Consider the following 19,550-nt stretch of genomic DNA (forward strand, 5'->3'; position numbering starts at 1 on the left):
ATGGGGAGCTTTTTAGCTGATTGATTGAGGGTTATTTGTTGGGAAAATTGAATTATGCCTCACATTTGTGTCATTTGCAGTATAAATATGATTAGAAGATTAGTCATTCTCCATTTGTTTTTCTTTTAACTAACATCAAGATCTGATCGACAAAAATGAGATTTCATTAAATCCATTTTATGAATGATGTCATATGAATATTGCAGCAAAGCAAATTCTGCACTATAGTCGCGAAGATTCAATCTCTCAATTTGAAACAAAAATCTCCACTCTAATTTTGATTTTGCATTTCAAAATATTGAATTAAATATTCCATGGATGTCCTACCAACGTCAGTTTATTATAATACTTCTTTATTCACATACGCAATTTCGATATCTTAATTCAAGACGTTTATTCGTTTAACGTTTTTATGTGAATCCACGAAAGATTCTATAACAAAGTTATTCATTAACGCGGATACCTCAACATCTTAGTCACTCTAATCAAATATTAATTTATCGTTTTCGATGTTTTTACAGCCGACGAGGAATACCTGAGGTTTCAGGAAACGAATCGATGATTGACTACTTTAAGCTGGTTCTTCGGGATGCCACCAGCAACAGCCTTCTGGTGGGAGCAAGGTGAGTTTTAAATTTTAGACCAGCCGAGATAGTTTTGGTTGTTGTTTATCGTGAGTATTATGAATTGAAATCAAAAAATATGCGTAATAAATCATGTGTTGTCCGAATCCACATTTTGGTCCCAGAGCCCCAATATTCATATAATAAGCTATGCCAGAACCACAATATATGCACTGACAGATACCGATTAGTTCCCAGATATCTGGTCATCTGTAAAGCTCATGCCAATCCAAAATTGCGGGCCAGACATATTGATCCCACTCCAGCAGGCACCTGTCCGTCCGCTTGTTCTGTTAGGTCCCATTCCCATCTTCCAAGTCTGATTTGGCCATTCTTATCATATCGGGAGCGACAGCAACCCTTGTTGGAAGGACGTGTCCCGGTTCGCGCACATAAGCCCATCGATCTAGTTAGTCCCACAGCCGCAAAACGGAGACACATAACATAAAATCAATATTGCCGATGCTGTGATGCTGATGTGTACCGATATGCTCCTCTTCCCGGTTACCACTCTCTGGTGGCAGTTCCTGGTACGAGCAACTGTCGACGGCGTAGTACTCAAATCCAATAAATAATTCAGCCTATTATTGATCAAATAACCCCACAGGAGTTTGACACATCAGAATTAGCCATAATTTGCCTTTGGAATATTAATCACCTAATGAATGCGGCTCCACGTATTTTTGCCTTTCAGCTAGAGGCACCAAACTCTGTATAATAATTAGGAGAGCACGATTTCACCAGAAGATAAGAGGAAACTCTGGAATCATACAATCAGTAGATAATTTAATCATTAGACGCGGCCTAACGACGTGTTAGTGAATTTGGAGTTTTTTTCACTCTTAAAAGGTTTTCAGATTAGTGTACCCTATGGAGGATGGTAGGTGATTTAAAACAGAAATCTGTATAAAATTTGGCACATAAAAATTTAAAAAATGAATACTATTATTTGTATTGAAATTTTACAATGGTATTATTCCAATACAGTACCTGTCTAAACAACTTTTTTGATTACTCCCATATATGCCAAATTTATTCAGAATTGTCGATTTATTTTGTATAACACCTTTTTTGTTTGTTGACCGATGTGAATCAAAGATGCTATTTCGTGATTGGCGAGAATCAACAAAATTGCACATAAATAAATAAAAATATGTATCGTAATCTAAGTATGCTAGTTTTTGAGAAGTCACTTTGTACCTTTGCTTCCTAGATGTGCTCAATAGTCATAAACTCGTACAATTTTCTGTCAAATCATGGTTGTGATTGATGAAATAATTGATAACTTGATGGCGTTATCACATTTTAAAAACAGTTTGTTGTTACCTTAGCCATGTTATATTCATTCATTTATTTAGTCTACATCTAACAGATAACACTGAATCAACAATTTGACGCCACAATACGGTTCGAGGCCGCATCTCCATCCTCGAATACGCCCCACGCTCGCCAAGTCGTTCTGCACCTGGTCTGCCCATCTCGCTCGCTGCGCTCCACGTCGTCTCGTACCTGCCGGATCGGAAGCGAACACCATCTTTGCAGGGTTGCTGTCCGGCATTCTTCAACATGCCCTGCCCATCGTACCCTTCCGGCTTTAGCTACTTCTGGATACTGGTTCGCCGAGAGTGGGCGAGCTCATGGTTCATTCTTCGCCGCCACACCATCTTCTTGTACACCGCCAAAGATGTCAGCTGGTGCGATAGAATCGATGGTTGTCAACGAAGCCAGATTTTCTATTGTGCGGCAAACATTGAAGATTGGTTATGCGTTTCTGATCTAATATTGAAGTATTGTTTTTTTGGAAAAAATAAAATTTTGTTTGAGTTTTGTATTCTTGACAATATTCACATTATATTTCAGTGGAAAATTATGGTGCACTAAAAGCACTCGTTACGAAATTTCATGAGATTCACACTGATTGAGCATATGTATGTAAACATCGTAAGTCAGAAGTCTGCGCTTTGCGCTATGCACGTGAAAGAGAAATTCGAAAGCGGAAATGTTTGACAGTCAGTAACTGCAAAATATTGTTTATGGAGTGTAAAATCCTCGCTCTTACGCAGAAAGCGGCTCACCGCACCAGGTCCTAGCACCGTCTCTCGAATACCGAGTGCTTGCAAGTCCTCCTCGAGCATTGTCCATGTTTCAGTCCGTAGAGGACACGGTCTATAACGTCTTGTACATGACACATTTGGTGCGGTGGCGAATCTTTTCGACCGCAGTTTCTTCTGAGCCCGTAAGGCCCGACTTCCACAGATGATGCGCCTTCGTATTTCACGACTAACGTTGTTGTCAGCCGTTAGCAGGATCCGAGGTAGACGAATTCCTCGACCACTTCGAAGGTATCCCGTCTATCGTAACACTGCTTCCCAGGCGGCCCTGTCACGCTCGTTCCCCACAAGCATTACTTTGTCTTTGACGCATTCACCACCAGTCCAACTTTTGTTGCTTCACGTTTCAGGCGTTGTAAGTACAGTTCTGCCACCTTTGCAAATGTTCGGACAATGTCCATGTCATCCCGAAGCAAATATGACTGGATCTTTGAAAATCGTACCCCGGCTGTTACACCGCTCCATGACACCTTCTGCGCAATGTTGAACAACAGGCACGAAAGTCCATCACCTTGTCTTAGTCCCCGGCGCGATTCAACGAACTGGAGTGTTCGCCGAATCTTCACTGTTGCACACCATCCACCGTTGCTTTGATCAGTCTGGTAGAGCTTCCAGGAAGCTGTTCTCGTCCATAATTTTCCATAGCTCTACGCGTCTATACTGTCGTATGCCGCCTTGAAATCAACGAACAGATGGTGCGTGGGACCTGGTATTCACGGCATTTTTGAAGGATTTGCCGTACAGTAAAGATCTGGTCCGTTGTCGAGCGGCCGTCAACGAAGCCGGCTTGATAACTTCCCACGAACTCGTTCACTAATGGTGACAGACGACGGAAGATGATCTGGGATATCACTTTGTAGGCGGTATTAAGGATGGTGATCGCTCGAAAGTTCTCACACTCCAGTTTGTCGCCTTTCTTGTAGATGGAATAACCCTTCCTTCCACTCCTCCGGTAGCTGTTCGTTTTCCCAGATTCTGACTATCGGTTGTGCAGGCAAGTGGCCAGCTTTTCGGGCCCATCTTGATGAGCTCAGCTAACATCCCTTACCAGCTGCTTTATTGGTCTTTAGCTGTTGAATGGCATCCTTAACTTCCCTCAAGGTGGGGGCTGGTTGGCTTCCATCGTCCGCTGAACTGACGTAGTCATCTCCTCCGCTGCCTTGACTTTCACTGCCTGTACCTCAGCGCCATTCAGATGTTCCTCGTAGTGCTGCTTCCATCTTTCGATCCCACGTTCGTCCGTCAAGATGCTCCATCTATCCCGGCACATTTCGGCTCGCGGCACGAAGCCTTTGCGGGATGGCGTGACTCTGATAGAACTTGCGTGTATCTTGAACGCACAGCTGTTCCATCTCCTCGCACTCCGCTTCTTCCAGGCGGCGTTTCTTCTCCTGAAAAGGCGGATCTGCTGTCTCCGCTTCCGTCTATAACGTTCCGTTCTGCCGGGTACCTGCTGCAGCGCGACCGCCGCGCTGCGTCCTTCTCCTCAGAATCTCTGCACTCTTCGTCAGACCAATCGTTCCGTCGACTTCCATACTATACCGACGTTGCTCTCCGCTGCGTCGTTAATGGCTCTTTGACTGTATTCCAGCGGTCCTCAAGAGGGGCCCCATCGAGCTCACCCTCTTCCGGCAACGCTGCCTCGAGATGCTCGCGTATGCGTGGCGACATCAGGTTGCTTCAGTCGCTCTAGGTCTACCGCGGCGGTCGTCGGTACCGCATTTTGATGACGGATAGTTTTGGGCGCAGTTTAACCATCACCAGATAGTGGTCAGAGTTGATGTTAGCGCCACGATATGTCCTGACGTCGATAATGTCGGAGAAGTGCCGTCCATCAATCAGAACGTGGTCGATTTGTGATTCTCTGCAGTGGCGATCTCCAGGTGTACCGATACGGGAGGCTGTGTTGGAAGTAGGTGCTGCGAATGGCCATATTCTTGGAGGCGGCGAAATCAATTAGTCGTGGAGGCCGTTTTCGTTCGCTCAGCCGTGAGCGCTGAACTTTCCAATGTCGGTCAAACTCCTCCTCTTGGCCCCTGAGCGTTCAAATCTCCTATGATGATTTTGGCGTCGTGGCTTGGGCAGCGCTGTCACTACGTTCCAGCTGCGCGTAGAATGCGTCCTTCATCATCAGTGCTTCCGGAGTGTGTATGGACGTTGATTATGCTGAAGTTGAAGAACCGGCCTTTGATCCTCAACCTGCACATTCTTTCATTGATCGGCCACCACCCGATCACGCGCCTTTCATATATCGCCCATCACTATGAAAGCTGTTCCCAGCTCGTGTGTGTGCGCCAGCTCTGGTAGATGGTATGATTACCTCTAAACGTTCGCACCATTGATCCCTTCCAACAAACCTCCTGCAGCGCTACGATGCCGAATCCACGGTCTGAGCACATCGGCGAGTATGCGTGACTCCCGATGAGTTGAGAGTACAGTTCCACAGACCGAGTTTCCAATCGCTAGTCCCTTTTCGTTGCGATGGTCTTCGCCGATGGTTCCGGTCCGTCTCTTGTTGATTGTTCGTTGCTTATGATTTTTAAAGGCTGGCTTGAGGGCCTGACACCAAACCGGAGGGCCATTCCTCCTTATTTCCGGTGGACCATGATTAGTTTCACTTAGAGTCCGCTCGGACGATGATCAGCCGCCCCTAACATGGAGAACAGACGCTGTTACTGGGTAATTAAATTGAAATTTATGACAAAATTCAAAAGTTTGTTTTTTGATTTTTTGAGTAAAATTAATTAATGCTGGACTGCAAATGATTTATGCATGATTCTTAAGGGTTATACTAATTTAGAACACTCGATTTGAAGCATTGTTAACCAACTTTTTATCCATTTCACTGAAGAATTCATCTAATTCCGAGTAAAACTTTTTCTGATAGTACGTAGCATTCTTACACGAATAATGGAGAAATTAACGAGATAATGTTTTTAAAATATGTTATTCGCTGATTTAACAAAAAAATATTATCGAAGCACGGGCCACCACCTCGTCGAAGCAACGACTGAGTGAACAACAAGGCAGTCGCAATGCAATTGTCACATCCTATCCTAGTGCTCTTTGTATGTTCTAGACAGCAGAAAGAAAGATAATGTAATGGCGTAAAAAAATGTTTCTACGCACAGTGTTTTATTTCGTCATTTTCACGATCGAAATTCAAAAATCGAAATGTTGATTTTGGATATAGGGTTTGTTCACAGAAGTTTCAAGATATTAGAAGCGCATCTTTCGATAAAACAGTTTGATGATTAATTCCCTAAAAGTGAGTTGAGAAAATTATTTTCCACCATAATGAGATACACGTATTCTTCCCAAAGTTGCAGCAAATGTTAATACGACAACTTTGCTGAACATCGAGTTTCTATCTCTTATATATAACAAATCTTAAGTCGTTTTATGTAAAACCCCATTAAAATCTTATTTTTCATTCTAACTCTTTCCAATGATTTTCCATTTCCGTCTCTTCTACAAGATTGTAAACAAGCAAAATTAATGTTTTGCTGAACATTGAACATTCCATCTCACATACAACAAAGTTATCGTTAAAATATACATATTTTTAGAGTATTTCCTTGTGATTACCCAGTACAGTAGCAGTTCTTCACGATATGCTGAAAATCCTTATTTCATTTTATATACTGACATGAAAACTTTTGTCGACAAGAGTCTTCGAATGCTGTGTTAAAACTTGTAAACCTATGAAAATCATAATATTTGAATAACTTTTGTTTTATAAAGAGATAAGTTACAATGTTCAGCAAAAACATGTAATTTTACTAGTTTGACAACTTTGTAGAAGAGACGGAGAGAAAATCATTGAGATTAGTTTAAATTAAAAGAATAATTTTTAGAGTTTCCACATAAAATGTTAAGTTTATTACTCAATAATTTAGAAACTCAGCTTCATCGCCACATTTGTTATAACGTGAAATGCAAGTTTTCTAAATATACCAAGGAAAAGTTGTTTCCAAATTCAACAGGATTTGTATTCGTTGTTCTTTTCATCACTTTCTACTTTCACTAAAACAGTTTAGTATCTTCTGGAAGCAACCTCCTTCAGTTCTTGGCTTTTGATACAACGGGATCCGATATCAATGATCAGACGTCAGTTCCTCGTTTGTCCTACAAATTACCTGCAGAGATGTTTCTGCTGTTTAATCAAATTGAAACGCTTATTATTACGGTTTATGTGTAATTCCTAAAAATCATTCTCTTAACTTAAACTAACTATAATGATTTTCACATTTTTCTCTTCTACAAAGTTGTCAACCAGTAAAATTACATGTTTTGTGAACATTGTAACTTTCTATCTCTTATAAAACAAAGTTACTAAATATTATGATTTTCATGGGTTCAAGTTTTAACACAGCATTCGAGAAGACTCTTGTCGACAAAAAGTTTTCAATGTCAGTATAAAATGAAATAAGCGATTTTCAGCATATCGTGAAGAAATTTGCGACTTTTTGCAATTAAGGAGTAATCACAAGTGGAAATACCTCTAAAAATATTATAATTTAACGATAACTTTTGTTGTGAATGGAATGATTACAATGTTCAGCAAAAACATGTAATTTGCTTGTTTAAACTTTGTAGAAGAGAACAGAAAAAATCGTGGAAAAAAGTTAAAATGAAAATAAGATTTTAATGGGGTTTTTACATAAAACGACTTAAGTTTGTTATATATAAGAATGAGAAACTCGATGTTCAGCAAAGTTCTCGTATTAACATTTGCTACAACTTTAATAACTTTAATAATTTTCTCAACTCACTTTTGGGAATTAATCATCAAACTGTTTTTATCGAAGATGCGCTTCTAAATATCTTGAAACTTCTGTGAACAAACCCTATCCAAAATCAACACTTTTCGAGTTTTTGAATTTCGATCGTGAAAATGACGAAATAAAACACTGTGCTACGGTACATTTAGATGCAACATTGTGTTAAAAATTGTGTAACAAAACACGCATTTTTTAAAACATTAGGGGAAACCGCCAAATGTTGAACGGCTGATTTTATCGCCTATTGTTGAACTCCCATAAGAAATGCACGTGCGTTCAACAATAGGCAAAAAATGCCAGACCAACATTTGGCGAATTACCCTATTGAGCAAGCTTCCGGAATCTAAAACAAAATTGAATCGGGTTTCAATGGCACATCATTCAATACGGAAGCAACAAAGTGTCATATTTATTATTTCACGCATGCTGTGACACACAAGCTGAAATAAAAAGACGACAGTTGTGCGTTGCCTCCAAGTTAACAAATGGAATTTCTTAATGCATACAAACGTACTTCTCTCAAACTCGTAAATCCCAAGGTGTCTCACAATCAGATTTTGGTCTTTTTATATTTTGAATAGTGATATTTCACTAAATTAGATTCTATGGTGCGGTTCCAAAAAATTCTTCAATGTGTGTCGTAATATCCGAATGACATGATAAGTAGTGTTTTATCATAACCAAAAATATTTATGCTATTAGGCCCATAAGATTATGAGAATTACCAAATGCATGTCACAATAGTCATAATGAAATGTTATATCTGGACCAAATTTTCAAAAAAGAGTGTAACAGCCAAAATGTAAAAATTCCTGTTGTTTATCTATACTAGAGTGGGGCGCAGTTGTATGGAAAAACGCAAGCTTTGTCCGATCAAGTGAGATCAAGGTTTTCCTGAACCGTTTTGGGACCCCAATCAACTGTGCAAAATATGGGTTCGATTGTTGCGACCTCGCATGCCGCATCGCGTTTAAACATGGAGATTAGTATGGGAAACGTACTTTTTTCATTTTTGCTCTTAGCGGCTTCAATTTATCATCAATCACGTGACTCAATACTTTAGCATATAGTCTGGAAGATGCGGAAAGACTTTGCTCGAAGAAGATACGTAGCTGGAAGGTTACAAAAATGTTATTACGTTTCGAAAATTGATTGTTTAAACCATATGCAAGAAATTAATGTTTCTACCAGCACTACCGGACAACCTATCGTTATCGAAGGGCAGAACCCATCCTTCTTTTCGGATTTTTTCTTTGTGAAATAATTCCGGATAGCTCCCATTAGCCTCTAAAGCCCTATAAGATCAATTATTTTGAAATAACACTCAGTTAAATTATTGGTCTACGTAGTATGGCAGTGCTGGCAGAATAAACGATTTTTTGCATATGGATTGAACACTCAAGGTTCGAAGCGTGGACGTGGACGTTCCAGCAACGTGCCTTCTTCAGCAAAGTCGGCATCCTTTTTATCTTAACGCAATGTGCCCAGGTTTACCATGAACTGAAACCTCTAGTAGTAGAAATGCAAAAATATACGTTCTCCCCATACTAATTTCCATACAAACTTCAAACGCGATGCGAAAGGAGGAAGCAACCAATCGGTCCCAAATTCTGCAAGTTGTTCAGGACCCAGTGAAGGAAACTTCTTTTTGATGTATTGTTCACGCACAAATGAAGTATAAGCGTTCTATGCCGAACACACGCCTGGTCTTTCGGGTTTTTCAAGCACTCAATTACGGTTAGAATAAAACTTTATTATTTATGAGATCACTTGTTTTTTATAAACTTTTTACATTTTAGCACTTATCATTACACTCATTATGTACAATTAACACTTTTCGTATAATTATAAACTCAGATATTTTCGTTTTACAAACTTTGCACTATTTCCCGTAGCGACAATTCTTTGAAGAATAACACTTTTATTTTCGATACTTATTCTGAGACTCTAACACCGATTTTCGATTTTACCGCGATTTACTGCGATACCGACTATTTAACTGTTCACTTATGTTTTTCAAAAGTTATTTAATTTAAACTAGATCTCGATTCGTGCACTAGTCAGAGTGTCGAGGTGTCTAAGGACAACCCTGATTCAATTGGGTGTTCGTAGGCGCTAGGGAAACCTAGAAAGCGCCGAATTCCAATAAAGGTGCTATGCTGAATATTTGGGACTGACCCCGAGCTTGGAAAAGCGCACGGTATTTATCAATCGAGTTCTGAATTTCATAATGATTTCATGATTGCATCAGACTGGACTTTGGACCCCACGAAAGGTCCAAGAATCCTTAAGTAACGTAACCATTTTCCTCAATCCCATTTATCTATTCAGACTATGTGGTTTTAATTTTAACTTCGTAAATATCCTCGATTTTGAGGTTCCATTCATTACTCAACTTTGCATTCTTTATGGATGCTCCTAAACTCTTTTGCACGAAACGCTTCATCAGCTTATTTGAAAAATCCATAAATTCCAAACAACTCCTTTTGATTCCAAATTTTTACAATAGTTATTTAATTTCTTGTCATAAGTTAGCTAATTCAGCCTTAATATTGACTTCCATACTTTACGAAACTTTGCCCTTTTTGGATGTCCCTCTGAAATTCTCTTGGAAAAATTCTGCTCTCTTTCCACTCTAAACTCTCTTATTTCGAGCACACATTCAATGCTACTTCAATTTACTAATGTATTATTTCATATCTTTGTATAAAATGAGTATCTCTAAGTCCTACCCTTTCTTTACACCTAAACTTGACCATTGCTGTCTCAGAGTAATGTTCAACAAGTCCCAAATGTTTCATAATGCATGATACTACTAAACCAACGGAGTGTGGAAAACCTTCCAAAATCTGTATTCGAACCCAGCATGGGTTCAGAAACAGCGCACCATACCTGAGCTTTAACTAGCTACCGCTTGTATTACTCTTTGATTTTAAGTATACTCTTAAAATCAATCAATCAATTGTTTTTCTCTTTCTTTCAACTGGGCTTTGAAATCCTTTCCTAAAGAATCATTACCCTTCGGGTCGGCTCTTCCTTTCCGAAACACTCAGATCCCAATATCAATATTTCCTTTCAAGTTTATATTGGTAAGAACAAAATCATGTTCTCTCTGTTTTCACACTGGGCAACAAACCCCTTTAGATCAATACACCTGCGTGTATGTAGATTCAATGAAGACTCTTATTGCTCTATCATTTTGGCTTATTATTCTGCCTCACTCTCAAACAATTCTTTCCTTGTGTCCCATACATATGCGCCAATGCATCATCACTCAATGACGATCGCGGTTATGTACCGCTATATCGTGCACTGTCCAATATGTGACACGTTTGAACATGTCACCCACCGCGCTCCAGTTAAGTAAATCTGACTGGCTGTTTTCGACGTTTCGCCAAACCGTGATAAGGTATGCGATATCTCACATAACTTTTAAATTGATGAAAGGTAAATTAACCCAACAATTCCTATATGCAAAATTTTAATTTATGTTGATTTACAATACTTTGCGTTGAGTAATTGAATATATTCGGCTTTGTTTTTTTACAATATCTCACTGCCATCAGTATTTAAAATTGTTTTAGAGGTGTCGGCACATAAGGCTGTGCACCAGAATGGCTTCGAAAACCATTGATTTGAAAAATGACATGACGCCTCTAATCTATACATATAGCTAGAAATACATAGAAGAAGAACTGGAGTGTTTACATTTTATCTGTTACGCTATTTTAGACTAACATTTGAAAAGGGCATAATAATCAATACACATAATAATGTATACACAGGTGTATACATAGACGAAGAATTGAACATATTTTTTTTTGACGTCTGTGTTTTCTATATTGGGGTACACTTTACGATTGCGAAAATCGGGGACCGTCACGAAAATATGATAGACTAAACTTTAATATCTAAGCCGTTTCTCAATGGATTTTCAATTTTTTGGACCATTCGATCGGGGATGAGTCAACGCTTCTTTGTTTTTGAAAATACTGGTTTTAACTATTTATTATCGATAATTGATTAACAGTTTAGAAACAGGTCAACCGTACGCATTACTGAACATCAAAAATCAATCACTTGCGGTTTGGATCTATCCTCAGTTTGAACAAGGTTTCACGCAGATCAGACGCATCAAAGCGATCGCAGCGGAGCGGACACATCATCACGGAGACGCTTATAACATTTTCAGAAAAAACCATCGCATTGGTGGTGGTGCTCGATTGTTGCTTTAACCTCAACGAACCAGCATTTCATATGAAAGGGTTGACCATAAAAAATAGCACTGTGGCGATCCCAGGATCCTGCACCGCCAGTGCTGATGCTGAAAATTTATTACAAATTGTGGTGTCAGTTAGTTGAAAAGAACATTGGGAAAAGAAAATTGGTTCTTCTCAGGACCAATATTTTATGAAAAGAAAGAGTTAATTGCGAAATGGACTGTTTCGGTGGCATCGGGTTTGGCGTGGTAGCTTGGTTGCTGTTAAAGGTTCCATCCATTAAAACTTACTGCATCATCTCTCTCTCCGACGCGCTATCAAATTCGCTATCTACGATTGAGTTTTGCACTTTGAAGAAAGTTTATTTCGAATAGTCGGAGCACCCTTCTTTTGTATAAAATGGTGGCTTTTGTATAAAATCTATGAAGACGCCACCTCAGTGGAAACTTTCTACAACAACCACCCATCGGTGAACGTCGCTCGGACAGACAGATGCCAAGAGATAATGTTTGGTAATATGAAGAAACTTCGCCTTGAATCAAATTTCTGCTGTTATTTCTCGCAACAATACGCATCTAAGATGAATAGCATCTCATAACCAAATTCAGAATCTTGCAAAAATTTTCATAGGATTCTTAGAATTTATCATTCTCAGAACGGTCCGTTGTCTGTGGAATCTCGATCAAAAGCTCGCGCGCGCCAAAAAGCAGCTTTCTTATATCTAATGAAGTAATTCCATTAGCCCCGCCCCTTCATTTATCGTTATTAGTGCACATTATATTTACACTTATATCAGATCACAAAGGGGCGGAGCTAACGGGCTCAATTTATTGAATACAAGAAAGCAGCTTTGATGCGCGCGTTTCATTCTGATCGGGATTTCGCAGAGCGTCGCCAAGACTTTACGCCAGGAATGGTGTTTTTGGAAAAATATCGATACTGTTGAATCGATGTTTTTGCCTTCTCAGATGATTATTGAAATATCGATGCGGCGTTGAAAAACATCGATATTCTGATGTACCAGCACGAGCATAACAAAAATAGAAAACTTTAGATTTCAGCTGAATTTAGATCATCGAATCCACACATCAAAAAATCGACACAACAACATCGAACTTAAAAAAATAGATTCAAAATATCGATTATTTGGAGCGAAAATATCGATTCTCGATATATCGTATCAGTATCGGGTATCGCCCATTCCTATTTGCATGCAGAGCGGACGCAGCGGAGCGAACACAGCAGCACGAAGGCGCTCTGGTAGCATTTTCAAAGGAAAGCACCGAATTGCGGTGGAAGTCTGCAATGGTGGTCGCCGGCCCAACCTCAACAACAACCAAACTCTTGTGATAAATTCCATTCGACTGCCATTGACGCCAACCACTTGAACAAACGCATTGCATAATCTCCCTCCGACGCACGCTTGTGATTCTGCTACCAGCGGGCAACTTTCTGTCGTCACCATACGATGGTAACCCGGAAAAAATCGATATCATATTTCCTAATGACTAACGAAACAAAATTAAGAAAATTGCACTTTCCGTTGGTCGACGGCCAAATGGCGAGAAAAATACCCTCCATTTCGTATAGCTACGTAGTCCTACGTTACCTTTGCGTACAACCCGATTGGGCTGCACCTTTGAGTTTTTTTCTTTTAAATGTATAGTTTGACAGAAAATGCATCCTTTCTCGTAAATTTTGCAGTAGGATGATAATAATAAAACGAATAAAAAAAGTTAAAGCGGTATATATTTAATTTTATCTTAGTTCTTTCTGTGTTTCGCGTTCTACCAAAACGATTTCTACTGTTATAACCTTCCACAGAATTCCAAAACCTCCCTAGGCACATATGAGAGGTCGAAGAGTTTTCTGCATCTTTCTGCATTATAGGTGCCAAGTCACCATCGTTCTCCTTCCTCAGCATTCGCAAGGACGTGCTTAGGACAGATCTCGACTATTGGAGAGTGCATTGCTTCCATCTGGCGATAGTATTTAGTCCCAAATCAACATATGTGGTAATGGATGAAAGTGATGCTACCTTCATACAATAGGCCCGGCTTGTTACCACCTACGAATTTGTGCGAATTGCTCAATGCTAATGCTAATTTGGGATATATTTGGGAAATGTTCATTCCGTAGGCCCCCCTGATTGTGGCGGATGTGACCGGATTGGATCTAAAAGGCCCAGGGATCCTAGAAATATTATTTCCCAAACTCTTTTACAAAATCATGAAGTTTGAAGTGTTACACGACATATTTTGATTCAATTTTAACCTTTCCGTTGCTGACTCTGAAAGCCCTTAGCTTTCAAAAATTAAAACAGCTGACCGAATCCAAAGATTTGGATTGTGGCCGATGTCACCAGATTGAACCCAAGTGGCCCAGGAACCTTTAGAATATTATTAGAATATTATTTCCATCATTGTTTTGTAGAATCATGGTTTTTGATGTGTGACATGATCTGTTTTGACTGAATTTAGGAAAGGGCCATTCCGTAAGTCCTCCGGAATGTGCTGCTTTTGTACCGTATTGAATTCAATATTATTTTCATCATTGCATTCTGAAATCATGAGGTTAAAGGTGTTACATGACGTTCTTTGCCTCTATTTCAAAAATGCCCATTCTGTCCTCCAGATTATGGCTGATGTGACCATATATTAAACCTAAGTGGCTCATGAAGTTTAAGGTCAAAATACCTTAAATTTGTAAATGGCCACTTTTTCCGTGGATAACGGGTGGTTTCTACAAAAAAATATTTTTTGGAAGCCCAGATGTCCGGGACGGAAAGGTTAAGAAAAACTGCCGTATACATGAAAGACGGCTTAGTTCGCCTGCTTTAGACAGCATGGAATCAAATAGGGAACTCGTGGTCTTCTAAACGAACTCTGCCGCAAATTGAACAGTGGAGATCCTGACCCTCTTATTTTGTCACATTTTGCAGAGTGCATATTTGAGTTCATATGGCTGAATTTCTCATTCGATTAGATTCTATTTTCTAAAGAAAATAAATAATAGTTTCGTACAAAAAGGTTTCGTGCCAATTGGTCAACTGTTCATGAACCTATGTTGCGTGAAAATTTTTGGTTCAAAATGAATTTCCAATTTGAAAGCGCTCGTTAAATCAGAAACCTTTCATTAGATATATGACGGAATCACTTACAATGTTGTTGCAAATGATAGAATTATGAATATGATGATAGTGTTTTAACTTCAACATCCCTGAGATGGCAATCTATCAAGTAACATCCCCTCAACCGCCTTGATGATATGGTAGGCCCATCTAATAAACTGTTTGATCTTCGTTAGCACTGGGCTTATGTGCGTACGTCGTAACTACAAATACGAATGCATTAGGCACATTTTGGTTTACTCGTACGCAATCAAGCTTCCACATGTAGAAGATAGTGGCTTGAAACGCACCCGTGAGTCAAAATAGGATAACATATTATGCGCAGAATCGTTATTAAGGTACCGACGAGTGATCTCATCACATGCTTGCCAATAATCAAAAATTCTGGCCAATTTTGTGCAAACATTAAACACGTTTTACAAATACGTGCAGATCAGTTTTTTTTTAAATTTCTTCTACATAGGAAGAGAAAGGAAGCTCGATGTATTTAAACGCATTTTACACCACATTCTCTGCTGAGGCCAAAATCCCCTCAAGCCGTACCAGAAATAGAGCAATTGAATTTCTCCCTCATTTGCTTTTGATGTAGGTGGTATGATACATTCCCGACCATAAGTTTGCGTCATCCCTCTGAAACAAATGCAAACATAGCTTGAATGTTTGAGAACTCATATTGTTTTCGAAATTACGAAATATCGAAAAGTAAAAATACTCTTTTGCTTAAAATTTTTCAACTCAAAATAAAAATCAACACTGGTTTATTTATTTGTGATTCAAATCTTGTGACCAGAAGTGTATATGCGTCTTGCAGTTGGCTGAAGGGGATTATAACGACGGTAGAGCCAATTCGCTCCGCTCGACCTATGAACTGGGGAAAGATTGGGATAACCACAACACAGCGAAAGATTTCCTTCGAGGGTTTCGTACTTCCATTCGGGAAAACTATAATCCAAGTGAATTGGAAGAAACGCAAAAATTGAGCACTGAAGCTAAATTATAATCTATGATAGTTTTGTAGGCCAATGCGAATTGTCTTATTTAATGTACATTTAATTCCCTTTAAGGAATTGGCTGATCATTTGCAGCTCTGAATCATTTTCCCAATGTATATGACATTACTCTCCATTTCACCCCTTTTCCCATGTTTTAAGCATTCGTAAGCTCATGACATATCTCCTTAGCTGTGTGCGCGGTAAGACGCGCGGCTGCTAAAGCAAGACCATGCTGAGGGTGGTTGGGTCTGATTCCCGAAGTTTAGCCGGTCTAGGCAATTTTCGGATTGGAAATATATCTCGACTTCACTGGGCATAAAAAGTATCATCGTGTTAGCCTCATGATATACGAATGCAAAAATGGTAACCTGGCTTAGAAAACCTCGCAGTTAATAACTGTGGAAGTGCTTAATGAACACTAAGCTACGAGGGCGGCTCTGTCCCAGTGTGGGGATGTAATGCCAATAAGAAGAAGAAGAAGCTCATGACATTTGTGATGAATTTTTAAAATTATCAATTGAGAGATATTGTTTAAATATAACACAGCATATTGTTTTTTGTCTATTGTATAGCAAGTACAACTCAATTCCAGAAGGTCCTGGGAACCACAATGAAAATTCCACTTCTACTCAGACGTCTATGGAAATAAGCCTAAGTCAAATCGTTAGAACAGCTCAAGGACTGTAACTTTTCCTACACCATAAAACAAGAATTACGACCACCCATAACAGGGCAACGAGTTTCACATTCCACCGGGGATCAATGACAAACCGTGCACTCACGTCAAATTTCAATTTCCATCGTGTTCTTAGGCACCGGCACCGGTGTCGACAGGAAATTATTAAAATTAATTTCGCACACGAGCCATCGTTGGAGCCAGCATTCTCGATTAAACTTTTTAATGGCTCTCACTCACATATAATTTTATTGTACAATCCAGTGGAGGAACCATTCGTATACCTGTTCCGTCGACGCCGTGCTGCAACTGAAGAATAAAGGCAAAGTGGGCGGATCACTGCCAAAGTTGGAGAAATGCGCTTTCAAGCGACACGCTGGGTTCCTCAAAACACCAACAAAGAACGAATAGTCAAGTCAGCGAGCGCAGGATGGCAGTCGCGAAAATAGAAGAAGCTTAAGAGCTTCAACATGATTTCGATATAACGTTTACATCGTTATTACGGTAATAATATCAACATAAACTGGCTGATGACGCGCCACCCTTCCGTTGGATGCATCGAATGCACCGCATCGTGGGTGCCAACAGAATTCAGTAGCGAAAGTGATTTCGCCAGGGAACTTGTAATGTTCTGCGATGTTGCTACAACTTCTTTCCACACACTGCAGCACCAGCTGCTGGTATCGATTTTAGTTAAAAGTTTTATGACTTTATTAAGTCAATTTGTTCCGACCGCCTTCGCAGCCACACCGTATTATTGCCTGTTGTGATGAGTTCGAAGGAACCGAGATACGAGCGAAGGAAATAGGAAGCAAATGATGTTACTCGTTACTGTCGAAAATTGTCTCTGCATCGGTGGATGGGTAATGTGAAAATAGTTGTAACACGTTGATGATGTTTAACTTGGATGAGTTGCCTTGTGGAAGGTATTACCACGTAATCCAGATATCGTTTTGCAGCATGTTCTATTATATTTGTTGGATGTAGATCCTCAACTAAAAAATTGACGCCTTTAGAGTCTAGTGTTCATTGGCAACCACAGTACCTACTCAACTGCGATGTTTCGAATCCAAGCTAACGATTTTATAACATGTTGAATATTGATAATCTAGGTACGTCTAGGAATGTCAAGAAAATTTCCTATGCTGGACCAATAATCGATCCTTTCTTCCTTCAGCATGTATTTGCTTTGTAGCCGCGCATTTTAATGCTAGATTGAGGAAGGCCCAGTTATATACACGTAGCATGTACTTCGTATACGTAGAGTTGATGGTGAAGTCTATTTTCGCCGTCTGTCTCTTCAGATACACAAAAGCCCCATTATTGCCCTGCGATATCATCCAACAGGGTCAATAACGACCGCAAAGCCCAAAAGCATATGCAGCCGTGTGATGGTAGTTCCGTTCCTCTGCTCGCCAGATGTCCCAATCGGACCAAAAGTGAAAAGTTGAACCAAAAATTCGAAATCATGCCTTTTGACAAATAGGATTCTTACTCACTTCTCATTTCTCATTATCTAGTTGATGGAGGTTTTAAAAAAAGAGAATCTGACTGTATGCGGCAATTGAACTGGCGGGACATCATTGATGGTCTGGTGTGCCTTTTGCTGAAACGGTGCTTTCTCGCGGGGGTCCACATGAGGTTCATACAGGTTTTACATTCCACATTCACCACCCGGAAGTGTGATAAAAATGTCAATTTTCGGTCCACGTCGACCCCGAGGACCCGAACGATTTTTCGGTTGGGGACTGATTCAGTGCCTAGCTTTATAGCAGGTCCCGCTAGCCTATAGCAGATGTGCCCACGGACACATTTTCTGACGTTTATGCTGACACCGACGGATAAAGCCCAACGTTGAATGGAGCTCACCGCCGTCTGGGTTCAAATTCTAGTTCAACCAGGCGTACTGACTATTACGACCAATAGTATGTCGTCGGCATAAACGAAAAGATATACATTTGCAGGCAAGACTCCGTAGACCCCGTCCATGGCAATGAGAAATCAGATGCGGTGCCGATGATGTCCCATTCCAGTTCCTACTAAATGCTTTGACAATGTCAAGTGAAACCACATAGTTGCCATTGTTGTACGCTTCTTGGAGCATGCTGTATAGGTTCGCAAAGTCTGTGCTAGTGTCATACCCTGAGCGAAAAGCGTGTTCTTAAATGTCGCACCTAACATCGAATTCCAGTTTCTCACGGAGTTGATTCTCAGCCGGATAATAAGAAGTGGCTACCAGGGAGGCAAATTATTCACCGAGAATGTTGACAACCTGAGCGGGTCGGAGATTGTACGGTTGCCCTGATCGAGGATGATGAGAACAGCTCTCGGTTTCCCGCTGCATTTACCTGCCTCCACAGGTCCTTCGGACGGCGGAAAAGGCACCGCAAGGATATGTAAACGTTAATAATGGTAAACGTTACACTTCCGTGCAGCCGGACACCAACAACCGACAGGTCTTCGTTGATATCGAGGACATCGAAGGAGATATCCCGCAGTTCCCCGATGGTTACGGAGTGCCTCAAGTTGCTTCCAACCTTGCTGGCCAAACGGTATTTGTCTGCGAGGGCCTGATCCATGATGTGTTGGACACGCGATTGACCTCTTGAAAAGCGATGGTCCAGGGTAAACTGTGGTACACCAGCAGCTCGAGGTTTGGGAGGTTGTTCCAGAACCCGTTAATGTTCCACTGGAGACTAAACTTGACCTCCAGCGGGAGGGCCGGGGATGTGAAAAGGAATGGTAAAAGACTAGGGGGGTTTCTTACCGTAGCTGGCATTGGTCCTTGATTTCATTCTAGGACAAAAATCACAAAAGCATGAGGATTACTACTCCTGGCCACGCCCATCTTCACCGTAATTTGACGGGAAAGTAAGTGTTAATGTAGTTCTTACTTGATGAGAGGCCCCCTACTCAGCGTCACCCTCATAAGTATCACGGAGTTGAATATTGGGAAAGGTATTCATTGGGCCAGGATTTGCCTGTAGCTGACAATGTGCCCGTAGTAGATCTTA

At 40.3% G+C, this 19,550-nt stretch overlaps 1 protein-coding gene across 4 annotated transcripts in view; it reads left to right on the top strand.

Moving 5' to 3' along the window:
* LOC134211975 (semaphorin-1A) overlaps nt 1-19,550 on the top strand; it is a 597,712-nt gene that overhangs the window by 392,443 nt on the left and 185,719 nt on the right. Inside the window, exon 1 of one of the 4 annotated variants that reach the window (XM_062689413.1) lies at nt 524-623. The exons of the other annotated variants lie outside the window; for them this stretch is intronic. Within the exon in view, the coding sequence (XP_062545397.1) occupies nt 559-623 (65 nt within the window). The 5' untranslated portion in view covers nt 524-558. Of the gene's footprint in view, nt 1-523; nt 624-19,550 lie in introns of those variants that run through there. 4 annotated transcript variants of the gene reach the window in all.

This window comes from Armigeres subalbatus, chromosome 2 (assembly GCF_024139115.2).
Source record: "Armigeres subalbatus isolate Guangzhou_Male chromosome 2, GZ_Asu_2, whole genome shotgun sequence".
Taxonomy (NCBI): domain Eukaryota; kingdom Metazoa; phylum Arthropoda; class Insecta; order Diptera; family Culicidae; genus Armigeres; species Armigeres subalbatus.